Below are 18,514 nucleotides of genomic sequence, written 5' to 3'. Positions count from 1 at the left end.
GAACGATAAGATTTTAGGCGAACAATGTACCAATGTTCGAATATGAGACTCCCTGAATCCAACGTCGTGTTCAAGGTAGGAAACAACAGATTCGGCATTTGCGAGGAAATTAAAGTCAGCGACTGTTTTCGCACCTCGATTTCTCCAGACTTGTAATTCGGCTGCTTCAATAATGGGTTTGAAATTTAATGTATTTTTTAATTTAATGTATTTTTTAATATTTGAAATTCAAAAAACTTTCTTGGATTTTTTTAACACATAATTAAATATAAATAAATAAAATTATTGTTGCAATAATTAGTACATAATATTATGGAACAATTATATTAAAAATCTGATTTAGGGCATGTTCACATTTACTTAATTTCAGTTCAGTTCAGTTCGGTTCAGTTCAGCTCCAATCAGTTCAGTTCCAATCAGTTCAGTTCAGTTCAGCTCTTAATTTCCCTCTCACATAAAAAATTCATTTCAGCTCAATTTAGTTCAGTTCAGTTCACTTCAGCTCCAATCAATTCAGTTTAGCTCCAATCAGTTCAGTTCAGTTCAGTTCAGCTCCAATCAGTTTAGTTTAGTTCAGTTCAGCTCCAATCAGTTCAGTTCAGTTCAGTTCAGTTCAGCTCAGTAAATATGAACAGGCCCTTACTATATTTTTTTGTACTTTAGTTTTTAATTTTGCCAATTTACTCCGTCTATGTTATGGAAAGACATATCAAATCTCTTATATATGTACGAAGTATTATTTTGCTATCTTTTTATTTATGTATAAGATTTGTCAAATCTTTTATTTATGTATTATTTTGCTATTTTATTTATGTATAAGATTTGTTTGCTAAAGATTTTTTTTATTATTTTTTTTAAAAAAAAAAAAAAAAACTAAAGGACACACCAGAAAATGACACGTGTCATTGCTGGTGTGTCTTTTAGTATATAGTTATTGATAAATACATGTATAATCGTTGTTGCATATGGTACATTCTTTATACCTTCTTTTATGTGGTTAATTAACTCTACACTTATATAAAAGATTACCCAAAAATTATCAAAAAGTACTCAAAGTGTTACAAAGGATATTAATATTTCTTAATCGTATACAAAAGTCAAGTGAGAATCTTGAAATAATCGAATTGTAAAGTGTGAATTGTTATGTATTATTTGTTGATATTTACGAGTGTTTTTTAATCTCTTCCTTAATTTCAAATGAAACCAAACTAAAGGATTGGACGAAGTAATAACCAGTTATAGAAAACAAATCGCAAAAAAAAAAAAAATAATATAGAATATGAATATGACTTATCTATCTATCACGGCAAAACACAAGCTAAGTCAATAAGGTTCATGATTTGGCAAATCATGACCTATGCCAGCAATTTTAATTGATATTTGAATGCGGTAGCCTTGTCCATGAATTTCTTTATGAACAAAGCAAGACTCGTACTTATTATCAGCTTCAAACTCTACGGTCCCACAAACAGCAACATCTTCTTGATTTGGATTTGCTACCCACAAATTTGCTTCTACTATTAGGAAGTCGTCTACAGGCATCGATAAAGCTGATTTTGACAAAGGAATTCGGAATTTAGATGACTTTGTGGTTAGCTCGATTGGCTGAGCTTGTGGTTTGTCAAAGAGTCTGGTTTGATAATATTTCTTGTCATAGACACTCGAATAATCGTGGCTGCCATACCGAGCAAAAACACACCCATATACATTGGCAGATGACCGAATAGGATCATCAATGAAGATGGTCATGTCTATGAAAGCCGTACATCCATTGCGAAAGATAATGTAGTGCAGCGCTGCATATCCATGCGCACCTTCAATCACTGAGCATATGCGCTTGCCATACCACTCAAACAAGGGACACAAATTGATCTTCCCGTTGCTGATTTCAAGATCCTTAACTGGATCCTTAAGATATAATCTAATTCTAGAATACACTCCAAAATCGAGAGTCCACCCACCTCTTAAAGATAGCATGCGCTTACCAGGTGAACAAAATTCGGGATCACTTATGTCTCGGTCAAATACACAAAGTTCCTTAAGACAATCGATTGTAACCCAGCCACAAACGGAAGGACTTGCATTAGCTTTGCTATCGATAAATATTGACAGCACCTCAACTATTCCGTGTCCAGAAACTGAATGTGTGCTCCTAGCCGCATAAAGTCCAACAAAAAAAGAAGTCATATATATAGTACATGCATGCACTCCAAGAAGCAAAAAGACATAAACCAATGTACCTCAAGGCTTTTTTGGATAATGGAAGTAGTTGATCAGAAAGCACCTGAAAATGAAAGAGATGCCAATTAATTAAAAAAACTGAATTCACATCTAATTAAAAAGTTGGGAGCTTCAGAGTAGACATAGAGATATAAGACAATCAACTAGCCCAAATTATGAGTCTTTTACGTACTAAATAATCTAAGCTAAGCCAACATTTGCAAATAATAATGATTATTATCAAATTTTTTTGTATACAATAGCCTAGGATAGGAAAGTATAATGTAGAAAACTAAAGTTTCCTGAACTAAATATAAAATAAGATCAAAGATTAAACGGAAACTTAGAAATTTAGGCCAAAAAAAAAAAAACCCTTTACGTTGTTTTTTACTTCCTCCGTTATCTTTTAGATGCAACACATCCTTTAGCGCGGTAATTAAAAAAGGTGGGGTTTACATGATATAATAAACTTTAAAATAGGATGAGTGGTTGTTAGGAGTGTAATTTAGTGGGCAATGTGCTTTAATAAGGGACATAGTGTAGTTTTTTTTTTTTTTTTTTTTTTTTAGAAATAACTAGTTTACTAGATCCACTTACCAGGGAGTTTTTCTGTGCATTATCTCTATCCTTGGTCTCATGATCAATCTCCTCATCCGCGTAGTCGGTTAGATCTTTGGCATCATAAACACGCTTAAAAGCATTGTCCCATGTGACGGCCACAACAACAGAACCACCTTCTCCAAAAATCAACTTGTTAGAGGCACTGTCAGGAGCTGCTAAAAATTCTACAAAACCGCTAGCAAACGGACCATCTTGCAAATGCAAATCCCACAAGTGTGCTTGAATTTTAAGAGAGGAATGCACCGGCACTGCCACCACACATCTCGAGAGGCTAAGTGGTGTAGAAATAGGGGTTCGCACAAATTCATCAGCTGACTTATTAAACAGTGTACTCTCCATATTATCATCTTCGCAATTGTTGTAGCTTTTGCTGTTGGCATAACCAGCAACAATCTTTCCATAAACATCACAAAACGGCCGACTCTCATCATACTTGGCAAAGATTGCAACCTCCACAAAAGCCAAAGCTGCAAACCGAAATGTAGCATAGTAAATGGAAGCAAACCCATGTTGACCTCGGACTACAGCTTTTTCAAGTTTATCGTATGCCTCTTCAGTGTTAGTGTTAGAATCCAATTTAAGCTGTGCTTTGATGAATTCAATGTTTCGAGTTTTATCCTTTAGATACAGATCCAATTTTGTGCTAGGGGTGCCTAGTGAGCATGGGAAATCATTGTTGCATTGTGGTCCAATTAGGGACAAGTAGCCATGTTTCAAGATTGTTTCCGGGTTGTCATGGTCTCGGTCATAGAGACTAAAGCTGGCACCACCTTCTTCTTCAGTGGCTCGAATCGAACCATAGAGTTTACATGGTCTCTCATCATCAAAATTTGTGTCGATGGAGACAGAAAAAACTTGAACTAGGGGTGATGCATATATACGATAATACTTTCTTCTATAGGCATCCTGCATCTCCTTATAGTCGTCTATGTCATATGACTTCGGTTTGGGCTCATCGGCCTGCAATAGACATCATATCGAACCAAAGGTTAATGCCTAAATGGTTTCTAGTATATGTTAAAGTTTTATATACTTGTATACATTATTATTACCTAATTTATAAACTTCAAGTTGAAACAATAATATTGACAGAAAAGGGGACTTAATCGAAGCATTCAAGATCCGCATCCTTTACAGTTTCCAACCATCCATTGTGTAGGTATAGCCAACCCCGTTTATGAGATTTTAGTGGCCTAAAGGAAAACTATCAATTTGGGCCCTGATATAGAAGTGATGTTATAAAATTTTGAATTTAAGGATATGCTTATTAGCATCATGATTCACTGAAAAAATAAATTATCTAAGTTTTCAGTAACAAAAAAAAAAAAAAAAAAATTATTTTTTTATTTGACACAATCTGCTTCCAACATAGTGCATACAATGGTCTTCTAAAAACACACAAATATAATAACTTAGTCAATTTAGTCAGTATAAAGTTGATTTTACATGAATTAAGCCAACAAATATCATGAAAAAAATGCCATATATGACCAATAAATTGAACCTTCAAGAGGTATGATGAATTCCTTAAAGCTTTTGGATGGAAAGTTTTCCCAATTGATGGTGGCTTGTTAAGACGCTGTGATTAAATAATTATGCTCTAATTAACCAAAATTACCCTAAAGGTGATCCCAACCTTGAACAAGTTAACAATAGCAATACGATAAAATAAAAAAAACGAAGAGTACGTACAATACTTGTGTGCAAAGGTGCAATTCATATCATAAGAATACACGCATATGATTATGAAAATAATTAACCAAGATCATGATTCACGGAAACACTACATGAATGCGATGAGTGTGATAAAACGAAAAGAAAGATTTAAACTTGCCTTAATCGTGGCCGCATCCTTTCTATTTTTCGACGGCATGGTCGAAAAGGGGTGATGGGCACTGCCATAGCCGGAAGTAAAGGATGTGCGCCTTATGAGATGCAGATTCGGTTGAAAACAATTTCTGCGGCTGAGACAAACCAATCGAGATGGATAAATCAAATAACCGGATTTTGCGATTTTTGAGACTACTCTAATTGCGGCCATTGAGTTATCAGTCAAGTATACTTAGCTTGTAGTACCTTCTTATCGATCACACTTGAATTATCTAGTTTCCGAAGAGCATTAATAATGCACCCCCCTCATTCCGCTAATACCATTATTTCACTTTTTTTTTTTTTGTTTTATTTTATGATGGCCAAAAACCAATACTGCTTTAATTTTATGTAAATCTCCTCAGACTAATATTATAAGACCTATGAAACTTAAACTCCTAATTGTACGCGTAACGACTGTAACCTAATTGACTAATTGTGTTAGGAAATCTAATATGATAGAATCAGCCCCAAATTGTTGTAAAACCCGTTTTTTTGTTGGCTAAGTTTGAAAAATCAGTTCTCTTTTATCATATTCTAAAAATAGCTATTTAACCATCTAAGCCAATCATAAACTATGTTATAAACATGAAAATAAATATATATAATTGATAATCACAAGGTCTAATCTATATCTATATTTTTATTAAAACTCCAAGACAAGGAGTGACATTTTGTCATTTGTCAATTCTTCTTTGTCATTTCGCCACATCACTTTAAATCTTTTGCCACATTATTATTTTTGCAATTGTATTATTGTACTTAAATGTGCTTGGTTTATGCCTAAGAATAATGATCAATTGATGAAATATTGATTTCAACTTTAAATAAAGAGAAGATGTTACTTGCAAACCAATAAAATAACCATTATTAGTATTTAGTTTGGTCACAATTGAATAGTTGAATTATTAAAATGTTTTTAAATTGCTTTGACCCATTTAATTTGTAATATGAAGTATATATATGTAACCGATATATATTTAATATATTTATCCCTATAAATTAACTATCCAAGGAAATGACACACTAAACGGTTTAAACCTGGCCTCTTGGAGAAACATTTTACTAGGTCAGTATTGTGCTAGGTGAGTATTTGTTTGCTCTACCTACTTGACATGCAATGGATATATATACTACATAGTTTGCACACTTAACTTATATTTTTACACTTTTACTAGGTCAGTATTGTGCACACTTAACTTGTTTTTAGTTGCACCAATTACATGTGTGCGTTATTCTGCAGTTGAATTGTGAACAAACTTTTCAAATTAGCAAACGATCATGGATGACTGGGGTAAGATTTTGACGATTACTTAAATTGATTGATTGACTTTGATTTTTTCTTTCCGCTTGAGTTTGTAATGCTAATGGTTTTGAGTATTGAACTGGTCTTGATTATTTAGCTAATATCCTGTTTTTCTGATTCTTTTACCAAATTCGTGGATTAAGTTATCTTCACTGTGGTTAAATTTTAGTTGTGTACTTTTTTCTGAAACCTGATTTTGTACATCGCAGTTGAGCAATGCTTGTATTATCAAGACCTTGCCTGAATTTTGGGTAGTGATTAGGAGGGAAGCTTTTATCAGCGTAATTGATTGAACGGGTGTATGAGAAATTAGTTTTTGTATTATAATGTGAATTGGAGTGTAACATAGAGTTACTTTACATTATAAATTGTTGCAAAATGGATTTTCAAATTTGCAATATAAAATGGCATGATCTTTCCTCTGTTGCTCGTGAAATATTTGTTGGATTTTTGGCTAAGTATAATGTATGATGTTGATTTAGAGGACGAAGCAGTGCCACAACTTCTCAAAAAGGATCTGCCAATAAGTAGTTGGGATGATGAGGATGTTGATGATGACGAAGTGAAGGAATCCTGGGAGGATGATGATGAACCTGCACCGGTATGTTCTGAATTGTGATGCCAATTTGTGCCAAATTTGAAACTGTCTTCAATCGAGTCACCAGTCCTTGTAAGCTTTTATCTGTATATTTTTTATGACCATTTGTCATATCTGATATTTTAGCAGATTTGTTGTAAGACTTTAAACATGGTTTAATATCTCGCTTACATTGTTGTCTGATGTATGATTATGACTAGTTTTCTGTTTTGAAATGGTTTATCTATCATCCTAGCTCTTGAGTATTGTCCTTTTATGCTCTGAGTCTTCTCATTTGATCAGTACCAATCATGGTTCGGTTTCCTTTCATGCACTCATGTGTGATGTTTCTCAGGCACCGTCACCAGCACCAGCACCAGCACCAGCAAAAACATCTGAAAAGCCTGCCAAGAAAGCTGGATCTAAGGAAACTGGGAAAACAGGAAAAGATGTAGAAGTAGCTAAAGAAACACCATTGGATCCGGTAGCAGAGAAACTGCGCCGGCAAAGGTTAATATTTGGATCATATCACAGTTAACCAGTTGATGATATATCAATAGAAATGTTTAATTTGAGTCTTTGTTACATAGTTAAACTTCTCTTTAATTTTAGCTATCATGACCATTAAATTTGGTATGCTGTATTTTTACACTTTTTATTATTACCCATACAATGTAATTTACAATGAATGAAAATATAACAAGTTATAAAAAGTTTTGAAACCTAAAGTTGTAGATACGTTTAAGGATTCCAATAACGAACAAACTTAGATTGAGGAAGTGTTGGGGGCCTTCGGGCTAGTATTGATTTCTTCATTAGCTTAAGAAATATGAATTTATTGCTTTGTATTGGTTCAGTAGAACAAAGGAGAAGGTTACTGCATTTCAGTTGTGCTAGGTTGATTCCTCTGACTTGATGATTAGCACTTATGTTTATTCTTTTTACTAATGGCATCATACATTTTGTACACAATTAATAATCATATTGGTTGAAACTTGAAAGACATTGGTTAATCACACACAACATTAGAGTTCCAATATGATGAAGTTTGTACTTATACTAATTATTTTAGTCTGTGAAACAGTTTTTGGTATATCTTCCACCCTGGTAAGTTGGCCTATTGCACCAATATCAGTGCTGTTGTGTGTAACATTGTAATTTTTGAACTGAGAAATGTAAACATTTACTTCCTCTGTTCTTAAATAATCACAAGATTCACAACCGGAAAAAAATGTATTATTTCAAGATATACGCTTTGATAAATAAAGTATATCAAAAATATAATGATCATGAAACTCAAACTGTTATGTAAAGAATGCCTTATGGTAAAGGCGATAAAACACTGGTAAATCACCCCTTTAAGTTCAAGAACACAGAAGAACATTTTATGGCTGTCTAGATTAAGTTTGGTTAGAAGAGGTTGGAAACTTGATTTTGGAGAGACTTGTAGGGAATTTTTTTTTTGGGGGGGGGGGGGGTGCGCTTTCGTAGTGCTTGTTTTTCCTTTAGATTAGCATGTGTATGCTACTGCCATGCATTGTCAGTTGTTCACTTTCATTTGTACTATTGCGAAGATAAAAAGAATTGCTATTTTATCTCTTTGGTATCTTGTGTGCATTTCTGCTTAAGTTCCTTAGCTGAAGGTAGTTGAAGAGTTAGCTTTATTTTAATACGCCTTGACCTTCTCGTATGCTAATTTGTTGGTGAATCTCTCGTAATCTAAATCATTTTCACTTTATATTTGTCAATTTTGTGTTGCTTATTCCTTAGTTTAGATTTCTGTAGATAAATTTTTTAGCCTACGTTTGCATCACTAAGAGGCAAAGATTAACTACCAGAATTAGATCTTGAGGGGTTGCTTCTGAAGTGCAAGATGCTCTTTGTGCAGTCACCCTCCAGTTCTCCAGTCCATCATTTTCCATTAATGTATCTGTTGCTTATGTCCATTAAATGTATCTGTTGGTCATTTTCAGTTCATTATCTTGCATTCCATTTGTTGTTTCATGAGGTTTATAATTTATGTCAGTATTCATCTTCTATGTTAATTTTACTAAGTTAAGGTCTATTTTATATACGGTAATTTTCTTAAAGCAAACAACCTTTTGATGATGTCTTGCAGGCTTAAAGAAAAAGCAGCTTCTTGTTGATAAGCCTGATGATGATTTGGCTGTTGCTGGCTACGATGATAATGATGATTATGATTTCATGTGAGCACATAATGATTCATATATTCAAGCATTCAAGGTGAATCCTTTGATTGTTCGAGATTGTGAAAATTTTCAAGTCCCTTCTCCACACCAACTTTGGTATACACCATAAATATGAGTGGCATAATATTCAATTGAATCACAGCAATGTAGCAAGTATTAAGAATTAGAAGTAGAAAGCCAAAATATGAGTGGCATCAAAATACAGTTTCAGATATGCAAAATCGATATCAAGAAAATAGGGAATACAATTTCAAAACAACATATGCTATTGAATCATCAACCACACCAGATGTACAAGCCAGATAAACAGAATCATGGAACGGAAAATCGGGGTTAAAAAAAAAGGAAAAATATACCACGAAGAGTCAAAGATACAGCTTTAGACCAAACCCTTTCCAGAAAGAGAAAAAAAAAAAAAAAAAAAAAAAAAAAAAAAACATACTCACTCCAATCTGCCAGATTATGGAATAGCTATTTCCTTTCCCATCCAGAATAAGTGAATAACCTATAGCTTATCATGGAAATAGATTAAACCAAAGGAACAGCTAACTAGAGTTCTCAGCAAGGCGATATAATGTAATTTCCTGTTGCTTGAAATACCGACGATCCTCTTCATCAACAAGAACAAGGTTAAGGTAATATTTAACACTGAATTTGTTATTGATGTTGCGATGTGTAGGCGTCAGCTCATATGGACTAAGGAACAGTCTAATGGGAATTGATTCACCTGTACAGGGAACCACGGCAGAGTCAGAAAGCACATAAAATGCTAACAGTATCAGGTGCTAACAAATCTCAAAGAATTGTATTAACTGCTGTATCAACTGCTCGGAAGGAGCCTACTTTACTTAGAAAACCCTAAATCATCACTGACCAGAAGTCCAGAATTGTATTCTTAAAGATCAACATGCACACAAAAGTTAAGCTCCCGCATGGGGAAGAAAAAAAGGAAAAGAGTTGCACAGCCCCTGGTTTTATTGCCATGATCAGACTTTTCAAAAACTGCAAATAACAGTAGGCAACACTGTGCGCAAAAAATTCATTGCATAACAAAGATAAACTTGCCAAAAAGCTATGGTTTAAGCAAATAAGAAACAAAAGGTAGCCAAAAACTATTTTAGAAAATTAGCAGATTCTTGGTACCTCTGACTGGAGCCCCATCCATCAACTCAAATTTTGCAAGTGTCTCAGTTTCAACATGAGTGTTAGCACCTGAACCAGTGGACTCCCGACGCCTGATCTCAAGATCCATGTTTTTTATCTTAATTCTTACAAGAAGAAAATATATCTTTCCTATGATGACATCTGTCAAATGATACCTGAAAGCATGTAAAGAAAAGTTGTAAAACAAAAATCATTACTCATTATTCACATGTACGTAGCTAATATATGGGATTAACACCAAAATGGTGTTGTCCTTATGGTCCCCTGCTCCCCACTCCTGGACAAATTCAAATCGTAACTTGTCTTAGACACAGGCTAAACACCCCCAACCAGACCAGATATAAGGCAGTTGATTGAATCACAAAACAAACTAGATCCATCAACATCACCAATTCACATGGTATCTCTCTTCTTCTCAAAAGCACCAGCCAAAAAGCTGAACCAAGGGGTTGAAGAAGTGTTGACTTACTTGCTTTTATTGTATTCAAACTCAATATGCAGGCAATCCTCAATTCCAACTTCCATCTACAAAAAAGGTAATATTAATGTAAGTCATTGCACCAACTGAGGCACAATCAAGAACTTGTTGACTTACTGAGCCTTCTATCAGAATAATAATCTTAATATAATAGACAGGTTATAGAAAATAACAAACATTATATCCAACTGACCTTGATGCTATTGTTAATTGACGGTAGTGGAGAATAGTTGCGAACCTGATCCATAATAAACACAATTACTACATGCTATAAGATTACAAAGCCCGAAAAAATAAAATATAGCACTAATAACAGTACGCTAATCCTGAAACTCTTAAGTGATAATCTGTAATATACAGTTCTAACAAAAATATTGCAAGACCAGACAAAACACTTCCACTATCCACATTCTAGACCAAATATATAACTAAGAGAGATAAAAAGGTATTGTAACTCAGGCTTGCTGAATTATAGCAACAGAAAACACCACACTTGATTTGAGAAAGCAACCACCTACCCCACATGGCTAAGATATGCAAGCTCATGCAGTACCCATGCGGCCATGCCTAAGGTCTTCTAACTCACTAGAAAATTATTCCTGCTGCAGTACACAAGGCACTGGGTAATTGGGTATATATGAAGTTGAACAAAGCTAAAATAAAAAAAATGTGTAAAGTACCAGTGTACTTTCCACAGCTGATTATCTGACATGGAACATATTCACTCTACATATTACATACTTCCATATTAAACATACAAATGGGTAGATAATACACTACATATTATGCCAGCACTGCCAAGCTTGTCACTAATTCTAAGCCCTAATTTGCCATTTGTCAGCTAATTAAAGTTGACACCATAAAGCCACTCTACTGAAGATAAAAAATATCAATTTTCAATCGGGAACAAGGTTGCTTCACACTTTTTATGTTATTTAATAATGACTCAATAAATGCACTTTCTTAAACATTGTTAATTCAGCAAATGTACAGTGAAAATGGTAACCCTTATCAGAGCTTATTGCCCCTTAATTTAATAATGTGACCTTTATTTTATGAAGCTTGGTTTTTGAAGTTGAAAAAAACAAAGCTTTAGTTTGAAGTTGTCTTTTGCAGCAGAATACAGATAGCTACAGTGTTAAACTTCTTTTAATGGCTACAGTTTTAAGCTTCTTTTAACTTTGTTTTTGAAGAAAGAGGAGAAACAACTGTTCGAAAAGTGAGAATATCCAGTACAAACTTGAAGATAAAAAATACTCAAAGTTAGGCAAAATCAGACATGCAAGCAAAGGGATGCATAATGAAGAATGGGGACAGGGAGATTACCACAAAGTCATGGTATTCTATTATACTTCCAGCATAACCACGGCTGATTGTTACTTTGAGAACATACCTGGAGTAAGCACATCAGAGCATTTTATTAGCTATTCACTCAAATGCCAAATATATCCTATAAAAAAGGACAAAATATTTACATTACATTAAAATCATATATATCAAAGTAACAAGTTAACAATTATCTCTCAGAAGGTTGAAACATGCGACGAAGTTAAAGCAGATATAAATTTACAAATCCTAACAAAGTTATCCATACAAAACAAATCAGAAATTTCATTTTGTTTAAGAGCTGTAGCAACAATTTGCAGAGCATGGTATGAGTCAAGTTTGTAAGCTATACACTGTCAAATGTCTAGCTCTAACAGCATGATGTAGATCACAACATACGAATGACGCCATACCAATCACTTTGCAAAATGAAAAGACAGACACAGGTTAATATTTCCAAGTATGAAAGAGAAACTTTAAAAAGCAACAAACCTCATGTTTAGGAAGCCAGACTGCCAGAGTAAAAGTGTCGTATATATTTTGTAAGCTTAAATAGAGATACACAGCAGTACAGTCCTTATTACTAGTCCTTTTCTTTCGAGGGTTGCTGACCCAAGCACATTTTCTAACTTATTAAGCTTCTATGAATCAATTATTATTCATTAGTCCATGGTGTATAAATTAGTCTACAGATGGATGGCATCCCCTAGGAATTGATGCTTCTTACATACTATCTCTACCACCTCCATTAGCAAAAAGCCTTTTTTATGGTAAGCTGTTACAAGACAAAGGATAAGACAAAACTCTTAGGGGCTGTTTGTTGGGCCTTGAGGATATCAAGAAAGGGAAAGACAATTCATGTACTAAATTCCCTTTGAGGGTGTTTGGCTGGCTTCTTTGGACTTCCCCTTCCCCAATTTCCTTTTTAGAATCCCCATCCCTCGCCTCTTCCTTGGGACTTGAGAATTACGCCATTTCCCTCAAATTACCCATTCACACCAACATTTACCCACCGCCCATGCTGCCAAAACTCCAGCCAATAACCACCCTTTGCCTACCCACCATAATTCAAGCTAACGCCGACCACCAAAATTTGAGTACTAACCTTCAATATCTCTAACCTGACCCACTACCATCTTCCATCAAATCATATATTCTACCGTAACCAACACTAATTATCACAGCAACCCCAACCATAAGGGCCAAAAACAACAGTGAACCCACCAACGACTCAACTGCAGACCAAATTAATTGAGAGCAAAGTATGCAGACTTAGTGAGGGCAAAATGAAAGTAAAATAACCAAAAAAATGAGGGAGGAGACAGGAGATTGAAAAGGTGTGATGACAAAGGAGGTTATTGTTGGTATCCTGCAGTGAAGATGAAAAAAGAAAAATCTGATTTTGGGGAAGAGGTGGGGGAGAGAAAATGGTTGATTAAAAAGTGACCAAATAAAAAGGATTATTAGAGGGGTTCTGTTTCCTTTCCTTTAATTTCTCTTTCTCAATTTATTTCCTTTGTTTTTTATTGAGCCAAACAGCCCATTATTAGCCTGAATTTCAGTATGTAAGAGGAGGTGGATTTTGAGGGATTTCTCTTCTCTTCCTTTCTCTATTCTTTCGGCTGTCACCACCTCCCTTATCTTTACCTGTTGAACATGTTACAAAATCATGCAGGAGTGTGGAACTGCTTAGGGGAAACACTTAACAACCCACACCCAAAAAAAAAAAAAAAATATAATACAAAAAACCCACACACGAGTTGGGAGTTTGGGACTATTCTGAGTTAAATATTTGGGACCTTATAGGGGACTGTTACTGTCATTTTCCAAAAATAAACAAAAAAAAAAAAAGACCAGGGCATTTCCTGGTAAGACAGCAAAAAATATTATTCTCTAGAAATATCCTGTCCTTTAAAAATCAGCAGAAAACAGCAGCACGAAACCGACGTCTAAGAAACAAAGACATCCCCCAATACTTTCAAAGCCCAATAATTATGCTCATCCTTTCAAAGCCCAATAATAGCATTCACCAACAATAAAACTTCATTCAGCAGAGTCAATACAAGGTAGAAATAGGTTGAAGTGGGTACTTGAAATATGATAGCAAGCATATAATGCAAGATATATGCTCCAACTAAAATGATACTTCCTCTGTTTCTTTATAGTTGCAACACACACTTTATCACGGTATTTAAGAAAAATGAACCTCACATGATACAATACACATAAATTGGGGTTAAAAGGTTTTTAGGAGCATAATCAAGTAGGTCATGTGCTTAAAATAATAGGACAATTTTCACCATAAAACTTTCCTTTTCCAGTGTGTTACAACTATTATGACATTTCCATTTTAGGGAAATGTTGCAACTATAAAGAAACGGAGGAAGTATAAATATACTTTGGGCAACTAGAATAACAACAAATGGCTTTTTCAACCTAAAAAAAAGGTACTACAAAAAAATAACATACCTAAGTCTTACATTCACTCCATTATAAGTTTCATAAGGCATTTCCACGGTGGAAAACTCAAAGGGATAATTTTTTCTTTCGTATATTTCACCAGGGACATCCAACTCACGAACTGCAAATACAAATCATCAATATGTTAGCATACAAACTTTCCTCGCCAATCAGGTTCTGACAGATATGATAGCAGAAATAAAACTATTCAATGATCATCAATATGTAGACACAAGACAAACAATGACAAGATCACATGACTAACAATCCTATAATTTCCGTACATTAAGCGTTCCACTATGCTACAGATACAAACCAGATATTAACTCTAAATCAACCCATGCAAAGATGTTAAGCCTCCCACTATAGTTGGTGCCCAAAAAAAATAAAATAAAAAAATTCTAAATGCTATGTAATGGAATATAATTAAAATTGAAACAATATTGTCTTATACGACTAAAGTGTATTGTTGATTAGTTCGGATGTCCGCTGCTTAATTGTCTCTGCCCAAGGTTTTCAGTTTAGTTGCAAAAGCTTATGTCTCCACTAAAAAAAAAAGGACCAGGATCAACTCCAATAGCACAAAACCATAATGGAAGATTAACATTAGGCCTTCCGAATACAATGTAGGAAACCTAAAGGGAGCAAAATTGAAAGGTGGGTATACCATTCTGGCCCTATTAGCTCAAAAATATAATGCCATAAGTAGCAAGCTTGCAATGTAGAAATGGCGTCATGTGTCTCAATAAATCCCTCCCATATGCATATTAAGTTTAGCTAAAGGTATTATCAATATAAAAGAACTCATACATACATTTGGTTTCTGATTCTCTGGAAAATAATTTGGGGCAGAACCACAGAAAAGAGAAATTAAGAGCTCCTTATGACAAAAGTTTTATGGAGGACATTTTAAGAAAGTGCCAAACGAAATCTCTGTTATGGGGTGCCAAAAATAGCATGAATAATAATTTGGATGATCTTAAATCACATCATTTAAAAAAGGTCAGGAATTAATTTACTAAGCTCATCTTTCAGGATTATGATTAATTAGAGTGAGGAGGCTGATATGAATTCCACTATTCTCTTTGGGTCCTTGTCTCAAATAACAACCATCCCTTACCCACAAAAAGAAAAGAAAAGAAATGAAAATATGATTCTCCTTAATTGTTCTGTATTTCTTTTTGGGATCCCATGATCAAATGAACCTTAGAGGTTTTACTTTTGGAAAAGGCTAACTTAAATCTCTTTGCCGTCCAGTGATTTTATAAGAGGTTCGCACTAATTATTCTTCTTTTTGATGTGTGTGACTAAATTTGGAGAAGGCTATGGTAGATCTTCTTTGGCAGTTGTAAAGCAGGAGAGAGATCATCGTGTAACTATGTGATGTGATTCAAGATCATCCAAATTATTTTTTTGGCTTCACGTTTTTAACTTTCTTCATGTTCAGCCTTGGTAGTTTAATTATTGTTAGTAGTTAAAATCTAATATGTTATTATTATGCTGAAAAAAAGCAAAATTTGATGTTTTATTAACTTGGCGTTGCTTACGGTTTGCTTGACCACCCACACATGGCTAATTGCGGCTAGAAAGTTTCTTTCTTATCATTACTCAATAAATCCACGTCATCAAGTCATCTTAAAGAAACTGGAGAGAAAACGAGAGTTCCCCTAATTTAGACACCCTCAACAGTCAAATATTCCCTCCATCCTATATTTGTCTTTCCTGAAACATTTGGGGATGTTTCAAAAATAATCTTTCTGAAACCTAGTTTACTAAAAAAAAAATCACACACATATGATGTGCATCCAAGCTATTCTCTTACTACCGTTTCACTCTCCATCACATCAACTTCTCTCACAAATCCTACTATTCTTATAACTACTTTTTCTCTCCCATAGTCCCATTCCACTAAGGATGCATAGGCCTACAATCCCTATTCTACATAATTGCCCATCTTTGGAAACAATTATACAACAGCAATAAATGGTACATGACTTAAAGGTTAAAGCAACACCTTGAGAATTCTCGTCTACAAACATCTCCTAGGATGTTAGGGTAGCTTGGAAGAAGAGATTAAGCAGAAAACAGATTGCAGCATTACAGAGGCGGGTTTTATAGGCAAATTGGTGGTGTAAAAAGAAAGTGAGGCACTAGAAGATTTTCAAGCAGTAATCCTTGGATTGCCACTCCAGGTGTTTCAATCATATTTTGTGAAGATTTTGTACAATGGATCATGTGAATGCACAACAGCATCAGTTATTAGTCCTTTAATAAGACCACACATGATTGATGAGGCATTGAGGCTATAGATTGAGGGATTGAAATTTTTTATTCTAGCCCTCATATTAGTAAATTGTTGAGAGTTGACATGTAGCTTTTTTTACACAAAAGAGGTGCAAGATACTTCATGCTTATGAATTTTGCTGAAAATGAAGTCTTACAGTCAATAGAATCCAAAACTAAGCTACAAGTATTAAATGTTTCAGAAGATACATCTTATCTCAAGGTTATAAAGCACAAAAGATCACCTCAAAATAAATTGAAGTTGAGCAAGAGTTATGGGAAAATATAGATGAAAAATCTAGAGACAAATAAACACCTACCTAGAGAGGTAAAGTCATAAAAGTTCCCCCTGTCAAAATACATCTCTGCAAAAGAAAAAGGATTATATACATGTTAAAATTGTTGCCAATGAATAATATTTATGAGTTTCAAAGCGTATAATAAGAAAATGGGAAAGCAACCCTTAAAAATCAAGAGCTTAATGAGAATCAATCATAAACCAGGTTAACTAGAACGATTGCCTACCTATTTGGCCGAGAAGCTCAACTTTTATGCCATTGTGCTCAATTTTTTTCCCTTGAACTGGCTCTACAGAGATCTACGAAGGCCCAACAACAGATATCAGAAATGCTAGGATAAAAACGATACAACTAAACTGTCACGGTCATCTTTCATACCACAGTCAACACAATGTTATATTGGATTGACATCCTTACCTTGCCAACAATATTCTCTTGACTTTGAAAGAGCGGAACCATAACAGTTTGACCATTTTCTTTCTTGATTGGAACCTATTTCAAGAAAATACATAAACTATTTCTCTTTAGCTACTGAATGCTAACCCAATATTTAAAAAAATAATAATAATAACAAAATCAATCCTCCACAATAGCCAACTAAACATAACATTATAATTCAATTTCCCTAAACTAACTGGACCACTTAATGATCTACTTTTTCTTTCAACAGCATTGGCACCATCAATGGGAATGGCGAAAATGCCGAAAAATCAACAATAAACACTACTAAATCAACAACCAACATACAACAGGAATGTTACCTTCTTTCGATTCTTTTCGTCAGCAAATGCAATCGAAATATGACAAGCAGGCTTGAAAGCTCCCAGGAGGTAATTCTAGACAACAATTCACCCAAATTTCTTTCATTTGATCATCTTCAACCACGACTATAGTTTACAAACCATCAAATTGAAAAAAAAAAAAAATACATAAAAAATGGCAGAAATTTACCATGCTTTTCAGAATACCCCCAAATTCCTTAAATTCAAACCCTGAAAAAAGTCACGACATGAATCAAATTCCACCAATTAGCACAAAATTCAGCTGCATGATAAAATTAACAAAACAATTAAGCAAAAAAAGACGAATTAAGCATAAATTAAGGCAATAATCCGTGAATTAACAGAGAAATCGATGAGATCATTGCGTTTACCTGATGATCGATCGTCGAAGAGAAGTGGAAATTGGCGTGGGAATTTAGGGCGGAGAAACCCTAATTTTGAAGAAGAAGAAGAAGAAATTGAGAGTAGGGAAGATGTGACTCGGTTTCGAAAGTCGGAGAGTGAATGAATGAGTTGACGAAGCGAGATCCAGCGAGTTGGAGAATGGAGCGAGGAAGAACTCAGCAACAACACAGAGTTGGCGAACAATGTATTGGAATGGGGCCACTTCTCTTCCTATGTCAGCATATGTGCATATATTTCCATTTCCATGAAGATCAACATAAAACTAGCTATTGGCTCGGGCGATGCCCCTGGTCATTATAAAATTTATTACTTTAATCAAAATATATATTTTTTGGCTGGTTTGTCACTAAGAGTTTAAGTGGTTTATAATTATTTTTTTTTTAAAAGGTGATAGTTTAAGTAATTTTTTGTTTGTATGAGCTGATTTGACTATAAAAACAATTTTTTTGCATTAATAAATATAGGGTAAATGATAAATCAATTAATTTGTTGTTAAAAAAATTGATAAATCAAA

The 18,514-nt window shown here is 34.3% G+C and overlaps 1 protein-coding gene across 2 annotated transcripts; it reads right to left on the bottom strand.

Annotated features, from left to right (window-relative positions):
- Positions 1-9,002: 9,002 nt before the first annotated feature.
- LOC145600973 (vacuolar protein sorting-associated protein 26A-like) lies at positions 9,003-18,197 on the bottom strand. 2 transcript variants are annotated; one of them, XM_081656859.1, is made up of 12 exons: positions 17,967-18,197; positions 17,765-17,805; positions 17,575-17,649; positions 17,231-17,305; positions 17,040-17,112; positions 16,835-16,879; positions 14,241-14,352; positions 11,772-11,838; positions 10,639-10,683; positions 10,437-10,492; positions 9,947-10,122; positions 9,003-9,530 (listed from the first exon to the last, which is right to left on the bottom strand). In XM_081656859.1, exons 2-12 carry the CDS (start codon positions 17,765-17,767, stop codon positions 9,349-9,351), a joined length of 909 nt encoding a protein of 302 aa, XP_081512985.1. In that variant the 5' UTR covers positions 17,768-17,805; positions 17,967-18,197; the 3' UTR covers positions 9,003-9,348. The 2 variants fall into 2 exon arrangements, with proteins under 2 accessions (XP_081512985.1, XP_081512986.1); XM_081656860.1 differs by having other exon boundaries at positions 9,009-9,530; positions 17,765-17,857.
- Between the last annotated feature and the right edge of the window lie 317 nt (positions 18,198-18,514).

Source organism: Chenopodium album, chromosome 21, assembly GCF_948465745.1.
Source record: "Chenopodium album chromosome 21, dcCheAlbu1.1, whole genome shotgun sequence".
Taxonomy (NCBI): domain Eukaryota; kingdom Viridiplantae; phylum Streptophyta; class Magnoliopsida; order Caryophyllales; family Amaranthaceae; genus Chenopodium; species Chenopodium album.
Note: the sequence above shows the minus strand (reverse complement) of the source record. Positions and strands in the feature narration are given on the sequence as shown.

Bases quoted from the DNA above. Each gene is read 5' to 3' on its own strand.
- LOC145600973 (XM_081656859.1), bottom strand. The intron at 17,306-17,574 runs GTAACATTCCTG...TTCTTGAAATAG, and splicing joins ACGAAAAGAATCGAAAGAAG to GTTCCAATCAAGAAAGAAAA. The intron at 10,123-10,436 runs GTAAGTCAACAC...ACATGCTTTCAG, and splicing joins TTTGAATACAATAAAAGCAA to GTATCATTTGACAGATGTCA.